At 37.8% G+C, this 26315-nt stretch overlaps 1 protein-coding gene across 1 annotated transcript in view; it reads right to left on the minus strand.

The window, feature by feature from the left end:
* Nucleotides 1–26315, minus strand: part of CUBN (cubilin) — a 271217-nt gene that overhangs the window by 150392 nt on the left and 94510 nt on the right. Inside the window, exons 28-29 of the mRNA XM_090268020.1 lie at nucleotides 24535–24685; nucleotides 91–272 (exon numbers count right to left, since the gene is read on the minus strand). Coding sequence (XP_090124146.1) covers nucleotides 91–272; nucleotides 24535–24685 — 333 coding nt within the window. The remainder of the gene's footprint in view (nucleotides 1–90; nucleotides 273–24534; nucleotides 24686–26315) is intronic.

Here is a 26315-nt window from a genome sequence, read left to right on the forward strand (position 1 = left end):
TGAACACTGGAAAGAATTTAGAATTTTTGCAGTGATTTCCAGTTCTACCCCAAATTCTGGAATGTGCTGAAAAGCAATCTAAATTCCTACCTCCAGGACGTCAAACTTGCAGCTTTGGTGATACTCCACATCAAAGTCATGGATGGTGAGCTGAATGCTACTCCCAGGGGCAGTGTGAATGTACCATATACACTCCTTGCTGGGGGGGTACGTGTTAGGGTACCCGGGGCTGCTGAAGGAGCCTGTGTTCCCTGAAAGCTCCGCACCACAACCTGTTGAAACACCAAGGCTCAATCAGTTCAAAGTGATCACTGGCCACTGAGAAAAGTTAAAAATTCAACTAACCAAAAGATAATTGGAAATGCACATGACTAATTTAGGAGAAGAACCATAAAGTTATAATAAAGCTATTAATTAAGCAGTTATAAAACAATGAGGAAAAATCATGACTGCAACTTATTAAAGTTGTTCTCTTAAAAATACATTAATTATATCATTTTTGCAATAATTTTCAAGTCCTTATTCTCACCACATCAAACCTTTGGTAATATTTTCAAAATGTCATTCTAATTTTCAGTTTTTTCTTTATATTTAGGTAAGAGTTACCTAGTAAGAAGTACAATGGACTAAGTGGGCAATGTCCGACAGTGAACACCATGTCTCTCAGTCTTTACCTCCTTGTATTTAATACATTATTTCTAAGTGCTTTTCAGACTTAAGATATAGAACTGTAAGTGTGTATTAATAAGGAAAGAAGCCAGTCTGAAAAAATATGATTCCAAATATATGACAAAACCGTTAGAACGTGCAACACTAAGAGTGAACCCAATGGACTTTAGATGATTATAATGTGTCAATGTGGGTCCATCAATTGTAACAAATGTCCCACCTGGTGGGAAATTTCGATAATAGAGGAGGCTGTACCTGTGCGGGGACACAGGTATATGGGAACTCTACCTTCCACTCAATTTTGCAATGAACCTAAAACTCTTCTAAAAATTAATTCTGTTTAAAAAATAAATTATATAGGTCCTTATCCAAGCAACTTTTATCTAAGAACCAAAGAAACAAATAAAAACCAATATATTAAATACAAGCATGGGAAAAGCCTGAAGCATGTGTCTTATGAATGTTTATGTAGCATACTGCAGAAGGTGATTACGGCAAATCATTACAATAAGCAATCAAATGCTGCAATGTGGTATACAGTAAAGAAAGAAAGAGAGAAAGACAGAAAGAAAAAAAGCACCACTTACTGAGTTCTTAGCTGTGTTTTACATACATTTCCTATTTTAATTCTCATAATAACCAAATGAGGCAGGTATTATTAGTATCTGCATTTCTCAAATGAACAAATTGATGCAAACAAGTGGCTTGCCCAAGGTCATCCAGCTCACTTGGTGCAGCCAGGACACCAGTGCAGGCAATGTGGCCATGCCAGAGTACCTCATTCCTATGTTCTACAGACTCACATGGTTTGCAGGAATTCAGACGGAGATTTGAGAATGGAGAGGGAGAGAAAACTTTATGGAAGAAATAAAATTTGAGGAAGGCCTAAATTTTAAAGACAAAATTAGAAAATAATTAAAGATAAAATTAGAAAAAAAAAGATTATCTTAATTCCTAATAGCAAGTTTTGTTTTGGTGATTAAAAAACAGTTTGCTTTGTTAACGTATTTGGGCCTCCTTTTCTATTTTTTTCAGAATATTCTTTATGGATTGGTAAATTCCTTCAAGTACCTTTTCTTATTCTGCATCAAGGATTTTTCATGTGTAAAAAATAATAGTGTCTCCTAATTCCATTATGAATATATATGCATTTGCACATGAATGGAATTAAACTCTTATGACTAGAAACTAAACTGCCATGACTGAAAATCTAAGGCACTAAAGCTGAGATCATGTCTCCTCTCCACCCTACACACATTTGTCCTGTATAGTGATTTAGAAAACAGTTTTTTCAAAGTTCAAAACATATATTCTCTACACAGAATCTCCACTTAACTAAAAAGAACTGAGGAGAATTCTAAAAATTTTGATGTGCTCAAGAAATCTAATTCCAGCTCAACAAGTTACCATCTTCTTGAGTTATTATTTTCCTGCTTCTATTTGAAAACCTCTGTGTTCTCAGACTTGAGATTTGTTGCAGAGCAGTATCTTTCCTATGGCCTATAAAGTTCCTATTTTTATTTCTGTTTAAAGTCCTGTGAAGAGGTTGTTTTAAAATTAGACATGGAGACATTGTTTATAGACTGTGGTGAATGTTAAAAAAACATAAATGCCATGAAAGATAAGAAAATGTTTCCCCTACTACAACAATACATGGAAAGTATGTCTGAAGCCAAAATCAGCAGATCGTATATATCCTCAGTACCAGTGCACAACTCCAGAGGGCACCATTCACAGAATATTTCATCAAATGATACTTTTTAAAGTTGTCCAATTCAGTGGGCCATATAAATCACCTTAACATATAAAACCTTTTACTAAAATAGGTTTTAGGTAAGCAAAGTCATTCTGTTACCTGATATTTTCTAAGATAGATTTTCAGCTCCTATATTTCTTGATATCAGTTTTTATCACATTAAGTAATTCAATGGGGAAAATTTTAGAGAAAAATAACTCTGTGGCCAAATAATGTAAAAGTGAGCAAGAAAGGGAAGCTTGGGTACCTCATCTCTGCATTTTTATTTGCCTCAGTTCACCAGACAATCTAATACAATTATTTTATTACAGCTGATTCACCTAAAAAGCTATACAACATTTTTCCATTGTCATTTCCAATTGTTTTAGGTTTCCTTGTAAATTCCTTTGCAAATAACAGGATGCCAGTAGCCTTTAACTAGTCACTGTAAACTGAAATGATAATATCAGGTTCTTGGTATTCAGGAATGCTTTGAAAAATCATAGTACTTCTTTTATTTACCCACTTACAGCCCTTAAGACCCACAGTGTGCTTTCCCTAAAATTTTAAAGAAACAAAAACAAGGTTTATAAAAACATAACAAAATTTTAACTTTCTCTTCTCATCAATGGTGCTTATGTGTATGCCTTCTAAAGAGAAATTCCAATACTATTAACAGTGATACCCTATTGGTGAAATACACAGTGTAAGTTGTGAGAAACAGAGAAAAACTCTAGGAGCTTTCTGTCTCTCCTTCATGCTCTCACTGCCTCTAAGGTTTAACATATCAGAAGGCAACAACTTCGAATTAAAAGTTCACATGCAAATAGTATAAATTAAATTAGCGATATTGTGAAGTACTTGAAACTATGAAGTAACTGGAAAATAGATTTTATTCCGATAATTACGGTAGAAACTCTGTCTTTGAATATTTAAATGCTCAAAGAGATAAAATTAAATTTCCAGTTCCCATTCATTCAATAAATATTTACTAAGCATATGCCATAGTACAAGTCATGCTGTAGAAGTCAGGTATAGTTAATGTCTGTTGAAAAAAAATTCAGTCATAGACATAAAAAGTGCTATTACCACATCCCTCCTGCAAGTCATTTAACTCTTTGCTTTCCTTCATTTTCAAAGAGTAATTTCAATAAGTTTTGATTTTAAAATAAACAATCAGTGAATTATCTTATTCTTCACATGTTAATTGGTGATAAGTTATGATAAGAATGAATAAATTGTCATGCTGAGGTTTCAGGAGTACAAAGTTAGCATTCAGCCAATTATGCTTCACCCTCTTGGGTATCATCACTTGTTCCTAGATTTTGGGACACTGACCAATGTGTAGTTGGTACTAGGAAAAAGAAAATATGCCAAAATATATATTTTAAAAACTGGAAAGAGGAACAATGCCTGTTTTTCCTATGCTCAATTTTAGTGACAAGGGAAAACATATTCACAACAAAATTAGAAAAATTTCTATTAACAAAAAAATTAAATATATAATGAATTATTTGATACTCTCGAGACGGACGGCTGCCGACGATTTGATACTTTGTTTCATAAATTCAAGCTATCATTAGGCTAACTGTGAAACAATTAGAACATGAATTTGGAATTTTATAGTTATGGATAAAAATAAAAAATTATAAATTCTTACCAAGAGTTAAACTTTTAAAATTATAAATGAAAGCAAATAATTATAACTCAATAGATTTACAGTTTTTTAAATGTGTAATGTGAGTCTTCTGAGTGGAATTTTTATTGTTTTCCACTTCATTAGGTGCAGAAAAGGGAGTCAGTTACAATATAGAAAATGTGATTTAGGACCAGTATCAACACATACTAACCCATTTCCAGCAAAAGAAGTACCAAGATAATTTAAAAATCCTATTGTGTGTAATTCTGAATATCAGAAATGTTTTTTAAAAGCTGAAATGAATCATAAGCTAAATGATTTAATTCTACGTCATCAACAATTTTTGTTCATATTGAATAGCAAAGCTGTTCATTTTATTTGATTTACTATCTTTCCATTTCCTGTGGTAGAGTCAAGATTTGTTTTTGTTTTATTTTTAATAAAGATTGTGGAATTCAAAAAACTAATTTGGTAAGCTGCTTTACCTGTTTAGTTGTTCTCAGTGTTGCTAATGTCTAATACTAAAATCTTTCTACATAAAGTATCTACATTTTACTTTCCTATTAAACTTAAATTTATTTGGGGCCAGGAAGGGGGAAAAGTGTTTTGTTCACTGCACTACTTCCCTTTGTGTGGGGTTTAGGATTTTACAGCTCTTGTTAAAATGCAGTTTCCCCTGAATGAGTCACAGAAGAAAATCTGTTTTTAAATCCATCTGCCCATTTTGGAGATGGAAACAACAAGGTTTTTGGAAAACATCAGGTGTCTACATCATTTAGAGTAAAAATAATGGTACAGGCATATCTGCAAATATTAAAATAAATGAAACTGCTGAGAAGACACAGTTTAGCAGCCTATGCAATAATTTTAAAAATCATGTCATTGTCAGGCATGCTTATGACTTTGGGTGGGTGACTAGGGGGTCAGAACAATGGGAAAGAGAAATGGAAGAGAGACAAGTCTGGAGATAAATGTTATAGCAAACAATCGCTATCATGAAATAAGAGATGATGTTTAAACTTCTAATATTCTCTTCATCATCATGTTATCTGGTTGAATAAATGATAAAATATAAAAGAAAATTTTCAATTTCTTCCTTTGTAACAGAATTAGTATTCAACCTCATAGGGTTGTTATATAGATTAAATGAAATAACCAAAGTAAGGTTTTTAGCTAAGTGCTGCATATTATAATTCCTGTACATGTGTTGTAAATTAACAGTTATCCAGATACAGAATGATATTAGAGAAATACCTGCAGCTAGAAGAGGAATTACCATACCAGCTAAAGAGCCATTATGAATAGCTGAGATGTAAGAAGTCAATTATTAATCAGTTAATAATTAAGCTACAATAAAGGTAGTTCATATTTGCATGGTAATTCAGTTTTTAAAAGAGCTTTTAACAAGCATATTATCTTATTTAAAATTTATAGCCACTCTATAAAGGTGGGCCCACTTTAGAGATGAGCTAAGTGAGGTTCAAGAGGCTACTGGATTTGTAGCTTACATAGTGAAGGGAAGATCTCGGGCCAAACCCAGATCCTCTCCCACCATGCACCCCACTACTCCCAGTTCTGTGTTCTCTTCATGCTGCCTTATTGGGCACTGCAGCCTTAAGGTGCTGGAATGGCAGTGCTGAACACTGACTGGCTCCATTACTGTTCTGTCCAACTACGAGGAAAACATCACCATAGCAACCTGAAAAAATAAATACAGCAAAAATCTTCTTCATTTAATTTGAGACAAATGTGACAAAATCTAATATATTAACATCAATAGACATCAGCTGAACTGGAATAAAATAATGTCCTAAAGAGAATCCTATGCTTTTCAGCTTTAATTAGTTAATCCTTGCAAAATGTTTAGTACTGGTGACTGATAATCTAGTTGATTCTTTTTCCTCCAAACACCGTCATGAGCTGAAAGGAAGTGCTTACTTTATCAACAGGAAGCACATTGATGTACTGAACTCATACCAAGAAAGAGTTAAAAATTGTTCCTAAACCTGTTTACTCATGAAGATAATCTGAATCTTTCCCATTAAAGGACTTTGCAAACACTTTTCTGTTGTTTAAAGCAAGAAATGAGTTATAATTTTTAAAAAATTTATCATACTCTTTATGACAGAACACAATGTATGTTCTATTTTCAAGGTTTTGGGGTTGCTGTTTTTAAATGAAAGAGCTTTATTAAAAGCAAATCAGCAATAAAGCAGCTAAGTGGAATCAGAGGCAGAGTTTCAATGGTATATTCCATATTTCCCTATGATTGCAGTCACCTTTTTGCACTTGGAATTTTCCTGAAACTGTGTTCCATAAACCAATAGCAGCAGGAGGGCTGCCAGTTTGGAACTGATGAAGCCCACCTAGGCTAGAAGGACAGAGACAGAGAGCAGCCCAAGAAGACATCTTCACATACCTTATCTTCTAATTTTTTGAGGAAAACGCCTTATAAATTAGTGGTCAATGTTAAAAAGATGTTGAAAAGCCTAAGTGTAACAAAAGCATAAATCTTAAACACTCTAAAGTATGATGCTCCCATGCTTCATTAAAATGACTAATTTGTATTTCAGTAATTTTCTATAACTTAAAAACTCTCTTCTTCAATACCTCATTGGTTAGTCCACTTTCCTTCTGAAAGGTACCAGGGAAGCATGTGGAGGGTGTGGGGTCACAGGGAGAAGTTACCAATAAATACTCTTTTGGTGGGGCAGGTATGACATGAAATGGTGACTAAGTGCTCAGAATTTGGGGAAGACCCAAACCAAGGCAAAATGAACTGCTTTCTAGAATAAACAGGCCCCACTTCTGATACAATGAGATATGCAAATATTATAATTAAGATGATTTTGAACAGAAACTTTCAGGTCGGGGATGGGGTGTTATGGGGTGCAGGACCAAAAAAATGACATCAGTCTGGTCAAGATAGCATAAAGTATATAAAACAAAATGAAGTCACTCCTGTCAACCAAGAGGGCTGTCAGTCAGCTATGACACTTTGGTTCAAGAAGGAACCTACCTAAGTCACCCTAGACACATATGGCAAGGAGACTCACCTAAGATATCTGGATATGTGACCAGAGCAGCTGTGTCTACAGAGGGACAACCCATAGATAGGTTCCTGGGGAAATTCCACAGTTGCCATCAGGGGTGCCAAAACACTTATCAAAAGACCCAGAAGGGTGGAATACACCACTTTCAGACCATTGCTGAGATAGCCGAGCTCCACACACCAGAGTGCTGTTCCATTCAGTGCTGATCTCCTGACTGCCGTGCCACCAGAGGCTCTGCCGTGCTGGACTAAGAACTTTGTCTGCTCCACTGCCCACCTTGCTCTGGATTCTTCCTTGAAAGATGCTGATGTCTCCCCTGCCCACAGTGCTGTCTCACAGACCTGTTGACTGAGACTCTGTGTGTGTATTATATTTCCCTTAGATTGTTAGAGTGTGAGTAGGATATCAATGTATGTTGATGTTCTACTTTGAGTGAACCTGCATTCAATAAAAGCTGAGCAAATAGCATAGTTACCTTGTGTGACTCTTGCCCATTCTTTGGTGCCAGGTTGGTCAGTAGGCAGCTAGCTGAGAAGTTGCCCAGCTAACTTATAGGATAGACAGGTATGGAGGTGAAGAAGAATGTGAGCTCCTTAAAATGACCAAAGCCATCTGAAGGTGACTGTGACATGTATAAGAACCATAAAAAGTCAGCGATTCTTGGTTTGATTTTACCAGTTAATTCCCCAATAGTATAAGAGTGTATGCCACTCTCCTGAGAAAGACAAATGATAGGTATATATCCTATGAAGAGAGAAGACTAAAATCTGTTCACTAGTACTCTCTGAAGACAGAGCCAAGGGTGAAGCCCCAGAATTCATCTGATCTTAAGGATATGCAGATCAATTTTCTGGGGGAACTTTGTGGGTTAGCAATTATTCCGTAAGGACAGAGACACAAGCTGGAGCAATAATGTGATGAAATCAGAGAAGAAAACCAAGTAATATAAAGACCAAGGAATGTGAAATTCTTCTGAGGAAAAAGGAAGAAGAAAGAGGACAAGGCAAGGTGACTCCAGGAGCTGAGAAAGTTATCAAAAGCTCTGGAACCTCCTGTAGTGGGTTGAATAGTATCCCCAGACATTATGTCCATGTGCAAAGTGTAATGTGACCTTATTTGGAAGTAGGGTCTTTGCAGATGCTATGAAGTTAAAATGAAGTCATACTGGATTAAAGCAGTACTGAAATTCAATATAATTGGTGTCCTTATAAGAAAAGGAAAATTTGGACACAGGCATATAGAAGGAAGAAGGCCATATGAAGAAGATGGAGGCAGAGTTTGGCGCTACACATCTACAAACCAAGGAAAGAGGATTGCCAGCAGCCAACAGAAGCTAGAGGAGGTAAATAAGGATTCCACTCTAAACCCTTACAAGGGTGGCCCTGGTGACACCTTGCTTTTGTCCTTCTAGCCCCCAGAACTTCAAAAGAATAAATTTCTGTTGTTTTGAGCCATCTAGTTTGTGGTATTTTGTTATAGCATCCCTCTGAATCTAATATACCCCCATCCTTTTCCCAGTTAAGAGGATATACAACTCAAAGGCAGGCAAAAAATGGTAGCAACTATGAGTGTAACATCTGAAGGAGTATGAGTTTGTAAGCGCACCTTACTCCCTCTTATATTAACTAGTTCCCATTATCACACAGAAGTTTAGATGATGGTTGACTGAGGATAAGGGTAGAAGATAGTCTATATTAGTCTGTTTGGGCTGCTGTAATAAAATCCCATAAGCCGAGTAGCTTATAAACAACAGAAATTGATTCACTGGTTGACTGATAGATTGATTGTTGGGTAAGGGCCCTCCTTGAAATCACAGAACTCACATGGTAGAAGGGTACAAGGGATCTCTCCAAAAACTCTTTTAAAAGGGCATTAATCCCTTTTGCTGAGCAGAAACTCTTTAGTTTGATGTAATCTAATTTGTTTATTCTTTCCTTTATTTCCCTTGCCTGAGGAGATGTATTGGTGAAAATATTGCTACGTGGAATATCTGAAATTTTCCTGCCCGTGTTTTCCTCTAGGACTTTTAAGTGTCATGGCTTACATTTAAGTCTTTGACCCATCTTGAGTTTATTCTGGTGTGTGGTATAAGTTGGTGGTCTAGTTTCATTTTTTTACACATACCTGTCCAGTTTCCCAACACCATTTGTTGAAGAGGCTCTTCTCACTCCATTTTATGTTCCTTCCCCGTTTGTCGAATATTAGTTGACCATGTAAATCTGGATTTATTTCTGGGCTTTCTATTCTGTTCCATTGATCTATATGTCTGTTCTTAAGCCAGTGCCAGACTCTTTTGATTACAGTGGCTTTGAAGTATAGTTTGATATAAGGTATTGTGATTCTTCCTACTGTGTTCTTCTGTCTCAAAATTGCTGTGGCTATTTGGGATCTTTTTTGGTTCCATATAAATTTTTGAAGTATTTGTTCTAGGTCTGTGAAATATGTCACTGGTACTTTAATAGGAATTGCGTTGAATCTATGAATTGCTTTGGGTAGTATGGATGTTTTAATGCTGTTGATTCTTCCCATCCACGAACATGGTATATGATTCCATTTATTTGTATCTTTCTTAATTTCTTTCTTCACTGTTATGTAGTTTTCTGAGTACAGGTCTTTTAGTTCTTTGGTTAAGTTTACTCCTAGGTACTTTATTGTTCTTGTTGCTACAGTAAATAAGTTTTTTTTTTTCTAGTTTCTATCTCTGATATTTTATTGTTGGTGTACAGAAATGCCTTTGATTTCTGAATGTTGAGTTTGTACCCTATTTTTTGCCAAATTCAATTCTTATGTTGAGTAGTTTTTTAGTGGAGTCTATAGCATTTTCTATGTACACTCTCATGTCGTCTGCAAATAATGACAGTTTTACTTCCTCTTTTCCACTTTATATGTCTTTTATTCCTTTTTCTTGTCTGATTGCTGTGGCTAGAACTTCAAGACTATGTTGAACAGGAGTGGAGAGAGTGGACAGCCTTGTCTTGTTCCTGATCTCAGGGGGAATGCTTTCAGTTTTTGTCCATTGAGTATGATGCTGGCTTCAGGTTTCTCATATATGACCTTTATTATGTTGAGGTATGCTCCCTCTATTCTCATTTTGCTGAGTGTTTTTATCATGAATGGGTGCTGTACTTTATCAAATGCTTTTTCAGCATCTATTGATATGATCATGTGATTTTTGTCTTTCATTTTGTTTATGTGGTATATTACTTTTATTGATTTGCAAATATTAAACCATCCACATCAAACTAAAGAGTTTCAGCTCACTGAAAGAAAACATCAGCAAGATGAAAAGGAACCAGCTGTATGGGAAAACATATTTGCCAATGATACCTCAGACAAGTGATTGATCTCCAAAATATATAAAGAACTTATATGTCTCAACACCAAGAAGACAGACAACCCAATTAAAAAATGGTCAAAGGACCTGAACAGACACTTCTCCAAGGAGGACATACAGAGGGTCCATAGGCATATGAAAGAATGCTCAATATCACTAGCCATCAGAGAGATGCAAGTAAAAACCACAATGAGATACCACCTCACACCTGTCAGAATGGCCATCATCAACAAATCAACAAACAACAAGTGTTGGCGAGGATGTGGAGAAACAGGAACCCTATTGCACTGTTGGTGGGAATGCAGACTGGTGGAGCCACTATGGAAAACAGTATGGAATTTCCTCAAAAAACTAAAAATGGAACTGCCTTTTGAACCAGTGGTTCCATTGCTAGCATTATACCCAAAGAATTTTGAAACCCCAATTCAAAAAAACTTAAGCACCCTTATGTTCATAGCAGTACTATTTATAATAGCCAAGTGCTGGAAATTGCCTAAGTGCCCGTCTGTAGATGAGTGGATCAAAAAACTGTGGTACATTTACACAATGGAGTACCATGCAGCAGAAAGAAAGAAGGAACTCCTACCATTTGTGATAATATGGATCGAACTAGAGAGAATTATGCTTAGGGAAATAAGCCAGGCAATGAAAGAAAAATACCATATGATATCACCTAATACAGGAAACTAATAAACAACACAAACAAATGAGCAAAACAGAACCAGAGGCATGTAAACAGGGAGCAGACTAACAGTGACAAGGGGGGAAGGGGGAGGGAGAGAAAGGTGCTAAGTAGGGGAAGGGTCTAGTAAAGGAACTAGTATAAATGACCCATGGACATGTACAATGAGGTGGGGATTGACTCTGGGAGAAGGGGTAAGCTGCATAGAGGGAGCAATGGAGGAAAAAGTGGGACACTATAATAGAAAAACAATAAATAAAAAAAAATAAAATGTTCCTTCAAATTAATTAATTAAATAAATAAATAAATAAATAAAAAGGCACTAATCCCAATCACCCTATCACCTGCCAAATGCCCCACTTCCTAGTACCATCACCTTAGGGGTTAGGTTTCAACACATGAATGGAATTTTCAGGGAACACAAACACTCAGACTCAGGTAGGTCTACTATTGAGAAAACTAGAGACAAACGTAGGGCTAGGTACCACATTAGGAGGAAACAAGCAAACTCAAGAACTAAGGACAATAATTTGTAGCATGGAGGAGTCAGTAAGGGTTTAGAAAGTTTCATCTTCCCTAAGGACTTCATCCCAGCCCAGATTTTGTGACAATCATTTTGTCTCACTGATTGACATATAGCCATGGATACAGAGTAATCTGTTATCATTGCAGGAACAAATTAAAAAGGAAAAAAAGTGAAAGAATAAGACCATAACATAAAGTTAATGACTTGTAAAACAGCCACAAGGAGCTTAAATATCAATGTTGTCCATAGTTACAAAATGACTTTTAAATTACTATATGTTATATGAATATTCAAAGTTAAGATTATCATAGCCTTCTGACATTTTAAGATGTCCTAAATCTTAATATTACTATGTTCTACCTTAGTACACCATTAAAGAGACGTGAACCCAATGAGCCATATTTTATAACTTTTCATGAAATGTAAAACTTAATTTCCTATATATTAAAGAATAAAAATCTTTTATTTTTCACCCAGAAAATTATAGCCAATCTCATCATCTTTTTATTTTGATCAACTATATCATTTTCTTTCTAATCTAGCCATGCCAACCAAATTTTAAAAAATGGTTTTCCAGAAGGAATTCTTTGCTTACAATTCAGGGGAAATCAATCAATCAGTATCTCTCTTAGACATTTTTAGAAAAAATTATTGAATATTTCTGAACAAAATATATTTTTAAAAAGTATAAAATATCTTCCAAGAAAATGAAATGAGACCAAGGCAACTGGTCTCGTAAGCAGTCCCGCCAAAGGCTACTTTATGAAATCCTCAAACAAACAAAGACAGGGAAATGTGTTCTCTTTATGCAATTTCCAAGTTCAACCCTCATACTTTTATCTAAAAGTATTCATTCTAATCCTGCTTTGTGTCAATTTAGTTATTTTTGGTACAAAGTGCTCTTGTAGGAAAAAACTCAAGCCTCTCCCCTAGGTCTCTGCATCACTTGACACCATGCCCTCGCCCCCCGCACCACCGCCCCCTCCCCACACAAATTCCTTCTGTCACCTTTTCCTGACTCCTAACCTTTCTTCCCCATGGACAAATGATCAGACACAGGCGCACCAGGCCGACAGTTGTGATGTTCTCTGACTCTCCGAGCTCTGTCCAAGCAGAGCCATGAGACAGTTTTCCATGACTGCAATAGCAGGATAAGGGTCCTTTGCAGGGCAAATGCTGCAGGCATCCAACCAGCCAAGATCCTTAGCCTACAGGAGGCACAGCTCCCTCTGGGTGGACTCCTAAATTAACCAAATCCTCAAGGGCTCCACTCCACCCCTCATTGTTTACCTCTCTCAAACCAATCTGTTTGGGGACAGCTGTCCTTTCACTCCCCTTATAAACTAGTGGTAACAGAGTAAATAATCTCTGTGGTCAATATCAACAGTACGTAGCAACTCCAAAAGAAGAGAACTTTTAAATAACTAATGAAGCAGATACTGTGTTGAAGAACAGACAAACATCTGCTATTTTGAACTAGGTCATTTACTAAGTAATCTGCTTCCCTGCATTATTGCTACTTGACCCTGAAGAAAGAACAAACTGTGTATTTCAGTGGGAAGACCTTGAAACCAGAACATTTTTTATGTGAGAAAGATAGCATGCACTCATTTAAAAACACTCATGTTCCTCAGTGGGAATTTAGTTGCAAAATTGCCTGCGGTAAACTCCAAACTTCTCTGCATTATAGTATCATTTAACCTTTTTTTTGCAATGAAAAGTTTTAGGGGAAATTTTTGGCTTTTAGGCAAAGTGCAACTATTAAAAACACCGCCTCTGAGTTTGATACCACACACTTGGTTTTGTGTTCTGATTTTATCACTTACTGGATTTGTGAGTTTGGGAAAGTTACTTAACTTCTCCACAACTCTTTCCTCAGTTTTCTTATCCATAATATGGGGGTGATGATGCTCATTTCAGAGAATTATTGGGAGGAGACATGAGATAATATTTTTAAAACTCTAATCAAAGAACCCAGTACATGATATTATTTTTTAAATCAAGTGTCATTTTTTTAAATGATGACATCAATATTTTTATGTGATAACATCATTTTTAAATAACATCAATATTTTAAAAATAATTGCTTGGTCCAGTAATAATAAATGAGATGTCAATCAAATCAATGCACCAAGCATTTAAATCACCTTTTCATTCACTCTGTACAGGGCAACATGGTTTATTTTTATCATAACTAATGTCTTAAAATAAATTTTAAATTACATTTAGGTAGTAAAATTGATATTATTTAGCCTGAGAGTAGTCTTATAAGTATAATTAGGAGGAGAAAAATCAGGGACAAACTAAATTAATGTGATTACTTATATAGAGAATATAAAATTCTATTAAATCTTCTAGAATGTTATTACTGCCCTATACCAGAGATTCATTCTTTGTTTGGTGAGTCACTGCCACTGAAGGCGGGCACTAGCTTCTCTGAGTACATGGTGACATACACATTAAACAAGTCCTTGGATACATAATGTTAGAGACAAATATGGCAATATTTAAATAAATGCTCAAAAAAAGAAACCTCTGGGGACAAAAATTAAGGTTCTACAATGAACCTCATGTCTGTTCTGTGTGGGTTTAGTTATTTTCGGTGCCTACAAAATTTGAAACTGAAAAAGTGTGTGGTTTCTTTTTTCACATTGTACGAAAAAGTGTGGAATCCCCTAGAAAGTATGTGCAATATCTGTCAGAGATTCTGTTGCTAGGGAAACAGAACACAAACAAAAGATTCCAAAAGCCCTTCCTTTGGCCTAAATCTCAAGGACAATTACAAATTATGCAATATATGATTTGGGAAGGTCATAGTTGCTTGAGGGTTACTATTTTTCTTTTTATAACTGTTTCAAAAAGTAGTAATGGAAACTGAACTACAACTTTTTCACAGTAGTGACATGGGAATTGTACCCACTGGTTACAAAACTCGGAGCCAACATTAAACGAAGGTCAGCTATGTGTATGTGTATATTCTGCTGTTGTCAAGGAGGCAAGTAATGTCAGGATTTAGCTTTTCCACTCATTTTGAAATGTCTGCATTTGTTTAATGCTGTCTCTGATTGCTAGGACCCTGCTGAAAAAATGCTGAGGCCAAGGCAAAAAGAGCTGCAAGATTTTTTCAGTAAATTATTATTCCAGTTTTACAAATGTGAATTACTTTATAAACAGATTTTTTTTAATTAGCATCATCCATAAAGAACTTCTTCGCAAAAAAATGACATAAGTGAGAATTTGCCAAAAATAAATATCAGACACAGTGTCGTAATTCTGAAATCTTTGCTTTGGTTCTACACTAAGGCTGTATTCATTTGCAGTCTCCAAGCTTAAAAATTTTCTAAGAGTATCACAAAGACAAAGGTTCAAAATATCAAATAGGCTGAAGTGGCTAGAATAAACACAACAGGACATAGCGTGTAGGAATGTGAAAGAAAGACCACTCAGCATTTAGGGAAATCGGTTTTAACTTCAACAGGATTGTTTCTTAAAAGTGTCTATTGTACTTATGTTTCTACCCAAACTAAACAGGATTTCTTTCATCTTATTTCACACCATACAATAAAACAATCCCAAGAGTTTATGTTTGTCTATATCAAAAAATTGCTTACAAAATCACTGAATAAAGGATGCATTTTTTTTTAATCATAAATAAGGTTATTTTAGAGACAGATTGGGACGGGTGTTTTACCACTTCTCTCTTTGGGATATTATATATCACCACTTATCAGGAAGTAACACTGAGAAAGCCATTCATCACCAGCAGAGAGAAAGGTCTCTGCCTGAGATTAGGACCAGACGGCATGACTCACATCCTACTCTTGTGAGCACACCCTGGAATCTTTGCAAACCACGATTCATAAATTTACTTTCATTGCAAGCATCATACCTCCAGATTGTGAATGTCTGCGCTGTGCAGAAGCAAGGCTCAGGACAGACAAGAAATAAAATCCAAGTTCTGGCAATGGCTCTTATCAATTGGTCTCTTACAACCTGTCTTGTCTCAAATTCAGTAACTTCCTTTAGCTCAGTATTTCTCAACAATTTTTGGCTCATTATTGCCCTTCAAAGGAGCCTTCTTAGTTATTTTTTCCCAGATTCTCCCCCACAAAAGTTAATAATACAGATTTACTACATATCTATTATGTGTTTTATATAATATATATGCATATATATAGTTGTTATGTATTATATATACCTGTACTTTATGCATAAAAACCTTGTTTTTTTTTTACCTTTTCAAGAACCAATTTTCATCTCCTTGGGGTTGATATTGAGAATATGTGCTCTAGGTAAAATACTTGCCAGTTACAAAATGTTGGTGTTATCCTAAGCTTCCCTGCTTCTACTTAAGAAATGTCTTCCTGTCTTGCATATTCATCTGACTCACCAATTCTTGTACTACAGCTGCCTGGAGGATCTCTTGAACTCCCCCAGGCTCTCCAGGATCTCTTCCCTGCCTCACAGTCAAGGATTATGGATTTACCCCTACACGTGTTTTCCATACTAAATTACTAACTCCCTGAGGTCCAGGATGCTATCTCCCTCTTCTCTACTATAAATAAATTGAGCCTCACCCCTAAATTAATATATTGAAGCCTTATTGCCCAGTATCTCTGAATATCATTGTACTTGGGCATAGGGATATAATAGAGGTGATTAAGTCAAAATAAGGCCCCTAGGGTGGGCCCTAATCTAATCTTATTGATGCCCTTATATGAAGAGGAAACCTGGACTCACAAAGAGTTACCAGGATGTGCAGAGAAAAGGTCATGTGAAGATACAGTGAGACGGTGCCACCTGCAAGCCAACCAGAGAGACCTCAGGAAAAATCAAACCCACTGACATGTCAAGTTTGGACTTCCAGCCTCCAGAACAGTGAGAAATAAATTTCTGCTGTTTATTTACCCAATCTGAGATCTTTTGTTATGGTCACCTGAGCTAACTAATACACTCTCTATATTCTAATTTTCAAGCCCTGAACGTGATAGTGAATCAATATGTGTCAGTTAGTTGGTTGAACAAATGATTGAATGAAAACATGGTCTCAATAAATACCTGCTTACAGAAGGTATGTCTAATCACTATAACATGGTTAACAATGGCAAACTGTCTATCCTTTGGAGGGTAGGCACCACAGATCTGATAGAGCACAGTTTATCCAGGTGATTACCAGCACTCGGGAAAAGGCAAATGGATAATGAAATTACAAAAGGTAAAACTTTGTCCTCAAAGGGTGAACCTTCCTGAATCCCCCCCACCCCACCCCATCTCCCACACATACTCTTAAGTCCCAGAAGGAATAAAAACTACAAGTTAGAAGATTTCCCTTGAAAGACTAGCAATAAAGGACAATTGAAAAGTCTGTGTGAGGGAAAGAGAACTGGAGGGAAGGTTTAAGACCTTCCTGGAATGTTGCTGACCTCCTGGAGGTTCTTTGCCAGGGCTCTAAAAGATATATATTTTAAAGAAGTGCTCTGATACTGAGTTGCACATCCCCAGGTAGTCAAGAAGGCGCTAGCTCATGTTCAAACCAAGCCAGCCACGGAGGATCCTGATTTTTAAAGTGTTCTTCCCAAGCCAATTTCTGAAAACTCTCAAGGCCTGAGAAATCTCATTAATAGCTAAAAAGAAAATAAAATGAACCAGCCCCATTCAAGAGACTGATGTCATCTCTCTTCCCAAAGAAAAGGCTACACTTTCCTTTGTGAAAATCCAGGGTGACATCACCTCCTGGTCACATGCCACTCAGCCTTTCCCCGCTACCGCCAGCCTCATGAGGGGTCCTCTTCCTTTGCAAATATCACTCTTTCACTCACAAAGCTCCTTGCCCTTGTTTGTGTGTGGAATTCCATTGCCAAGTGAAAGCTGGGAGGGAGAGCAGAAGAGACAGGGGTGTGCACAGCTGGCCAGGAGGCCCTATTCACACAGCTTGCAGCACGTTCTATATTCCCTTCAGCAGCCCAGGCGGAGGCCCCCGAGGTGAATTCAACCTCCAGACAATGCTGTCAGTGCTGAATACTGTGAATGGTTTAGTCAGGCAGGGAAACTGTGGCCATTTCTTTCTTTTCAGGGGGGACTCCCTTTGATGGCTCGCATAAAGGCCAGGCAGTGTGCTTTAATCTCCTGTCTACAACGCCACTTTAAAAATGGGCCCACAAACTAAGCCTGATTCTAGTTCCATTTTCTTAAAGCAAATAGAAGATTTGTGCCGTCAACAAAGAAGCATATTTTGGAAACGGGTTTATTTGTTAATGGACAAAATGAAATGTGTGGGGATTCTTCCTCAGCAGCAATGTTCAGAAAATGATGTGTCAGACTGGGTGGGCCCTGGAACTTGAACCTGAATCTGAGATGGAGACTTAGAGAGGTTTTGTAGAGACAATTTTTTGAATCACGTACACATTCACACATTCGTGTGCACACACAAACACACATTCAAGAATATTACTATTATGGTTTTCTTTTTAATTGAAATCTTGTTTTCTGATTATAAAAGTAACATATACTTACTATAAAAGTTCAGTAACTTCAAAATTGTGTCAGTAATTTCATTCCCCAGTTGGAAAAAAAAGAGTATTACCGTTACACTTAAAAATTGAGACTAATTTTTACATTTATTTTGTATCAATTTGTATTTTGACTTTTATTTTATATTCTGAGCCCCCAACTTGCCTTGTTACTTCAGTCCTTCAGGATCCTATTCAAAACCCAATTCCATGAAGTTGGATAGATTTACATAAAAGAGAGGATGGGTCCCTCTCCCTGCCAGTCCCTAAATGTGTGTGACCCGAATGCTCTGACCACTGCTCAGCTCAGCACTGTTCCCTTTGACTCTGGACCCTAGCCAGTTTGGATTTTGGGGTCCCTCCTACTCACCCTGTATGTTCCATCCACAGGATCATTCTTCTACTTGGAATCCTTTCTTTCTCCTACTTGTCTAGTTAACTCCTGTTCACTCTTAAATTTCAGTTCAAAGGACCTATTTCTGTGAAGGACTCCTCTGACTTCCTCAACTTCAAATCCCCTTGTGTGTGCTTCCTGGGACCTATCATTTATATTTGTTTGTGTGCTTTTTGCTTGGTGGCTACTTCTCCCGATCACCCATAAGCTCTAGGACAGTTGGACCCAGGTCTGCTGGTAGGAGTCACACACTGTCCCTAGCTCTTACACAGCACATGGACCAAAACAGTTCCTTAACATCTGTGGGATGAACACATGGATAACTGAGAAATCAGATTTATGTCTTCAGTTCACTTACGATGAGTAAGAAGTGGGGGAAATGTGTCCCATTAAAAACTTTTCCCTGATTCTCATCTATTCTGTTGGCCAGTCTTCTTAGGCTATTATCTCAAGTTAAAGACCTAGTTCAGATGCAGAGTATAAGCACTGTGTACTTATGGCACTGCATGATTATAGTATATGATTAGTTAATTAGTTAATTTTGCACAGATATAGATCACTACTCATCCCCTTACAGAAGATTCTTCCCATGTATTTTGTATATAGTGGGTAACACAGAGTTAAATTTTTTTCAGTTCTGGTCCCAGCTGGCAAAGTTTTGTTACGTAATTCTGGGTCCAAGCTTAGCAAGTTTTCCGCAAAGTTTCGAAATAGTAAACGGGAAAAGACAATAGACAGAGTGTGTCTTTGACTCCCCTATGAAGACAAATTTCAAAGAGAACTGATAGAAAAAATATTTTCCCAACAAAAACACAACACTGTCAGCAAGGAGTCATCCATGTCTAGTATGTTGGCTGGAAGAACCCAGTGATACAGTAATCGGTATAGTTAATGACCATTAAATCGTACTCCCTAGGGTGGCCTTGGCTAGAACAGCCTGGAAGGGAGGGGAAGCAGTCCATTGAGGAGAAAGGCATAACTAGCAAAGTCACTGATCCTAAAACTCTCCATCCTTGAATTACTCAGGGAGGTTTTTAATTAAGGAATAGCCAAGGCCCCACTGCAGACCAATTGAATCCTACCTCTGGAGATTGGAACCCAGGCACAGTACTCATTGAAAAAAAAAAAAAAAACAGGCAAGTATAGTGGGTATGTAGGGCTGAGAATCTCTCCCTTAGGCCCTGAGCCTCAGTCTCCTGGTCAGCATTTCTAACCTCCCATCTTTGTCTCCTGTGAAAGCTTTGGATCTCTTAAGCAGTAAGGTTCTTTTCCTTATAGGGGTCCCCACTCTTTGCCTGAGTTTGAAAGACTGAAGATATTATTCTGCTGTTATTACAATGAGCCCTGGGAATGCCTTGAAGCTTTCTCAAGATTTGTAACAGAGCAGGGGAGGGATCCCAAAATTCCCCACAGCCTATGGTTTTGGGGATGAGGGAAGAAGATAATACAGCTTTTAAGGTACTTTGCATATCTGTAGCAAGTTGGTAGCTACATAATAGCCGTGCTGCTGCCTTGGTAAAAGGGCTGATGATATTGCTTAAGATATTTTTCATAACAATGATGTATGGTGCCTGGGGTCAGCATTTAAAATTAGGGGGAGCCATGAAAGAAGGGGCTATGAAGTTTGAAAGGAGGCGGAAGGGCCCCCCCACCCTGTCTGCATGAGGTCTGATGTGAAGGAAGATACCGTGTGCTTTCGGATTTAGAGCTGGAGTAAGAGGAGCATGATGAAGAAGCATGTTGTAGCAGGCATGTGGGAAGCAGCAGCTATTGAGTTTGTTGCCAGGGTTTGGCCATTCGGCCTGGGCTGATAAGAAAGCAGGCATGCTGCTGCTTTGATTGTGCCCACTCTAGCTGACTCCAAAGTCACCAAGGACTCTGCTTTGCAGATCCAGACTCTATCTGGACTCTTGGAACTCAGGACATATGGAGAGGACACTCAGAACTACTGCCTTTCCCGGACTTCACTATGATCCAGTGTAACATGGCACATGCTTTCCTGGACTATTATACGAAGGCTGATGACATCATACCCCAGAACCTGAAGGACAGAGCTGACAGATAAGGGATGGGAAACTGTTGGGCTTGGTTTTAGTTTATAGCCTTTTGGGGAGCAAGGAAAGTGCGGATCTTGTAGAAGAACAGGTTTCTGAGCAAGAGTGCTCCCAGCTCCTCCAAGGTTGGAACATTGTAAATAAAGACCTATTTTTCTTAACACTAATCATTGGGTCATACACCAAGGTGCAAGAGGAATGGGCCCTGCTTTGCTTGGTAACAGAATCAATGGATGCTGTCTTTCTATAATTTTATTTCTCCACAGTAGCATCTGCTCTTGACTTGTTCATCCAAGTGTGGTTTACAGAAGAACATCATCAGCATTAGTTATGAGTTTTTAAGAAATGAAGATTTATGTGCCTTACCTCAGCCCCCCTGTATCAGAAAGTGCATTTTAACAAGTGATTCATGAACACATGAAAATCTGGGACATTTTCCCAGATTTTCCTGTTTCTTCTAGGTCTTTTCACAGTCTCTAGTTTTCTTAGAATCACACAGTTCTAAATTACAGAATACTGGAGATGAACTGAATCAATCTAGTGTCTTCATTTAATAGATCAATACATTGACATTCCAAGGTTAAATGTACCTACTTGATGAAGAGGATGGTGGAGAATTTCTACAAGCTTAATAACTATAGTTTATTAACTTTGGGACTTGATAATCTGTATTTCAAGCTACAAGTGGATCTGTGGATAACCACTGAATGGTTTTAAACATTGAAAATCCCATTCTTTGAGACTTCTGGGCAAGATGGAGGTATAGACAGATACGCTGCATCTCCCTCCACAACTAAGAAGGAATAAAACTACCTCAAAACTAGAAACAACCAGAAGTTTCAGAAAATCAAACTGCATGGAAGTCCAGCAAACAAAGATGTAAAGAAGAAATACTCATCCAGACAGGTAGGAGGGGTGGAGCCAGGGCAGAGAGGATGTGGTGTGGTGGCAGCAGCAGTGGTGGCAGTGGCAGGCCAGCAGAAAGCACAGTCACACATTTTAGAAAGTCAGAAGGGACACCTGGGGAGTGTTCCCAGCTCCTCACTGGACCTCACAGCCCTTGGTCCCAGCACCAGGGAAAATCAAGCTTCATTGCTTCTGACTGTGCAGACCAGTGGGGGTTGGGGTGGAAGAAGAAGCTGCTGGTATCAGCAGATTCCACCTGTTTAAAGGGTCCCCACAGTCATAGAACAACCGCAGACACACCCACGCTGGGAACGACAGTCCTAGAATGTCCGCAGACCCACCCACCCTGGGAACGATGGCCAGGGCAGCAGCTAGAGGGGCACCAGCCCGGTACAGAAGTGGAAGAGGTGCCTGGAAAAGGAGCAAGTGCTGGGCAGGGGGCATTGTTCCCTCTTGGACCCCTCCTCCACATACAGCACCACAACGTGGTGAAACAGGTCGCCCTGTACTGATGAATCCCTAAGGCTCCACCCCTTACAGGGAGCATAACAGGAGTGACAGCTTGACTTGGGACCCGGAGGTAAACAAACACAGGAGCCTGTCAGAATAAGGAGATAGAGCAGTATGGCCCAAAAGGGGGAACGGATCAAGATTCCAGTGGGAGAAGTAAGTGACGAGGAAATAACCAACCTAACAGATGAGGAGGTAGACAACCTAACAAACCCAGAATACAAAACACTGGTGATAAAGATGCTCACAGGCTTGACAGATATGCTTCAGTATGGCAAACACATAAGAGAAGTGAAAGCTATGCTAACTGAAATGAAGGAAAATCCACACAAAACCAATAGTGAAGGGAAGGAAATGGGTTCAAATCAATGATTTGGAACATAAGGAAGAAAAAAAGTCAACCAGTGCAGAATGAAGAAGCGAAAATTGAGGAAAACTTTCCAAATTTTGTGAAGGAGATGGACATTCAGGTCCAGGAAGCACAGAGGGTCCCAGGCGAGCTGGACCCAGAGGGGACCACACCAGGACACATCATGACTAAGATACCAAAGGTGAAAGATAAAGACAGAGTCCTGGGGGCAGCAAGAGAGAGGCAGAGAATTGTCTACAGGGGGTTGCCTATAGGACTATCAGCTGATTTCTCAGAGGATACTTTGCAGGAAGGAAGGGACTGGCAAGAAGTATTCAATGTGATGAAAAGCAACCTACAACCAAGATTACTCTATCCAGCAAAGCTATCATTTGGAACGGAAGGGCAGATGAAGTGCTTCCCAGATAAGGTGAAGCTAAAGGAGTTCATCATCACCAAGCTATTATTATATGAAATGTACAAGGGACTTACTTAAGAAAAACAAGATCAAAACTATGAACATTAAAATGACAACAAATTCATAATTATCAACAACTGAATCTAAAAAAATAAAAACAAAATCCAACTAAGGAAACCAGAATAGGAACAGAATCATAGGTATAGGGATCATTTGGAAGGTTATCAGCTGGGAGTGGGGAGGGAGAGAAATGGGGAAATGGTGCAGGGACTAAGAAGCATAATTGGTTGGTACAAAGTAGACAGAGGGATGTTAAGAATATAGGAAAGGGTGAAGCCAAAGAACTTATATGCATGACCCATGGACATGAACTAAAGGGGGTGAGCTTGCTGGAGGGAAGGGGGGTACTGGGCAGAGGGGAGCAAAGGGGAAAAAATTGGAGCTACTGTAACAACATAATCAACAAAATATACTTAAATTTTTTTTTTTAAATTACCAGTACTAAAAAAAAAAAGAAAATCCCATTCTTATGTTTGAACAGAAACACACTCAGTCTCCAGTTTATAATCTCAGAATGGCTAACACCTAGATATATAACAGGGCTATTCAGTTAAATATAGCACTGAGATTCATATAATAAATGCACTGTCATGCTAACAACCCTCAAGAGTCAACCACGACACACATTTAGGCCTCATCTGTGCTCACCCCTGACTTTGGCAGTAAGGCCACTGCCCCAACGTCTGTATGTGGTTCCTGGTATAACACTGCAACTCTTCTTCTCTTTCAAATTGATTGAAACAGACCAGTGAGCCCTAAAACCTTAGTTGAGAACTGCTACTATAATTTTCACAAGGACTGTAATTATCAAGTCTGGATCACTCTAGGAGAGTGGTTCTCAAACATTAATCACCATGGAGACCAGTTAAGACACAGTTTATTGGCCCTTCTTTTAGAGCTTGTGATTTTGTAGGTCTGGGATGGGGCCTGAGAATTTGTAATTCTAACAAGTTCAGGTGACTCTGACGCTGCTTTGGGGGGAGTGTGTTTAAAGACCACGGGTTTGGGGCCTTTTCTTTTTAGGCGGGGCCACATGAGTTCAGTCAAGAAGTTTCAGAACTCCTGTTAAAAATGAATTATCATCTTCAGAGAAATGATTATGCTACCTGCTCTCTGAATCTCCTACCGTTTGATAGGTGGGCTCTGGCGTGCCCCTACCTAAGTGGCAGGTACAGCGCACACTCCTGGCTGAGCACATCACTAGCTTACATCTCTGCTTCTGCTCCCTCAGTGCAGTTCTTGTCCTTCCCTTTCTCTCTCTGATTGATTCTCATCCTTTCCCTTCCATCCCATCATTCCTTCTCTTGGGGCTGTCAGAGTAAGCCTGAAATCTCATTCTATTTCACCCCTCAACCTACCTTGCAATTTGCTTGCCACACCCAGGTAAAGATCTTTATCTTTAAAAACTTCATACTGCTTCCTCCTTCCTCTTAATTTAAGCAATCTATCACTGCACCTACTTAAGCAGTTATCCAAATCCTGTCCACTTTGACATCACTTCCTCTTTTGGCCCTAACAAGATTTCTCTCTCCAAGAGCCACCAATGTCTGAGTAAACTTTCTAAGGCCCAGCACCAGATCACTACCCAGGTTCAATGAGTATTAATGGAATTGTTTCCAAATACAGAACTAGAATGGGGACAATTCTTGGTCAAATAACACTTATGAAATATGACTGAGATCAGCATTGGACTTACCGTGAATGAACCACTGTATCTGGAATCCTTTCTCATGGTGACCAACCCCATCGGTATGGAATAGCACTTGGAGAATGGAGCCTGTGGTACTTCCTGAAGGTGGAATATCTGCTCCACAGTAGCGTCCTATCTTCTGTGAGCCATCATAGAGCTAAAATCAAAGAAAAACTTTCCAATGTAAAAAAAAACTTCACATGGTTTGTCAGATGGAAAAGGCAAAGTCTACTCATATAGCAAAAACTGTTCCTTGGCTCAAAAGTTAAGGTTAAATCTGCTGAGGTGGGTTGAGTACATATGCTTAACATAGGATTCAAAACAGAAAATTATATTGCAAGAGTTGTAGGGCTAATTTCTAAGCCAAACAATTTGAAAATCCAAATATTCGTTGGTTTTATGTCAGTCTAGCAAATTCCCTTAAAAGTATGATCCAGACACAGAATAAGGAGAAAAAGTAAGCTGAATAAGATGTGTTAACACATCGACACATAAGAGTTGTTCAATAAATAGTAGTATTATAAGTGTAAGAGGTAAGTTTTTAAATAAATACTAATTGTAAAAGATCAGACATTTTAGAAAGCTATGAAAAAGGAAAGTAAAAAGTTAATCCCATTGAAGATAATTACTGTTGATATTTTAATACTAGAAATTTAGTTGGCCAACATTTTTTGGTTTGTATATGTGTACATACATATGTATAAAGGTATATCAATATATGTATAAATATCAGCTACACATTTTATTGTGTTCCCTATTTTATACTAAGAATTTCATTAAATTGTCCATGATAACTTTTTTAGTGGTAGTATAAGATGTTAGTAATACACTTATTTATATTATAATTGTTTTTGTTCATTTAGGATATTTTCAATCTTTTTTGCAATATAACCATTTATCTAAGATGTTGAACTTTCCCCAGGAAAGATTTCTATAAGGGAAATGAATGAAAGAGTATACAGTTTTCCCTTGCTTATCACGGGTATTACATTCTAGAGCCCCCCCCCCCAATGATAAGTGAAAATCCACGAAGTAGGAACCTTATATTTATTTTAGTATTTATATATATTTTAAGGCTTTATAAGCCCTTCTGACACACTTATAAACCGTTCCCAGTCCCTTATTAACCTTTCCCACTCCTTTATAAACACTACTTATGTTCTTTAACATATTCTACACTCTTAAACCTACGTAACTTTAACAACAAACATATACAGTACTGCAAAATCCTGCGATATAGCGAAAACTCTGCAATAAATAATTAAATATAATATTTTTTAAAATCCCGCAATACAGTGAGGCCACGATAAGTGAACCGCGATACAGAGAGGGACTACTGTAATCTTTTGTTGCTCTTCATGTGTATTATTTAATTTCTTACCAGAAAGTTTATGCAATTTACCCTCTCACTAGCAGTTTACAGAAATGTTTTGTGCAGTGGAACTTCCGCAACTATGACTATTATTTTTAAAATTGGTGCAGACAGTAAAAATTTATGGGGTTTTCTTTGGCAATTGTATTAATTTTTGTTACTTTGATACTGAAGTTTTTTCATGCTATTGGTCATTTATATTTCTTCTCTTGGAACTTCTGCTAAGGTCTTTGCCCATTTTCCCACAAAGATATATATGCATCCTGTTGTGCACCGTTTACCTGCCTCATTTAATAATTTCAACAGATACACAGCTTTAAACTGAAAAAATAAACCTCTCAGCCATATCTCTTCAGTCAGGAAAGATGATCCTCATGACTCACACCACAATGTTTTCTTTTAATCTAATACTTTA

The sequence above is a fragment of the Furipterus horrens genome, unplaced genomic scaffold (assembly GCF_987537825.1).
Source record: "Furipterus horrens unplaced genomic scaffold, mFurHor1.1.pri manual_scaffold_2, whole genome shotgun sequence".
Classification (NCBI taxonomy): domain Eukaryota; kingdom Metazoa; phylum Chordata; class Mammalia; order Chiroptera; family Furipteridae; genus Furipterus; species Furipterus horrens.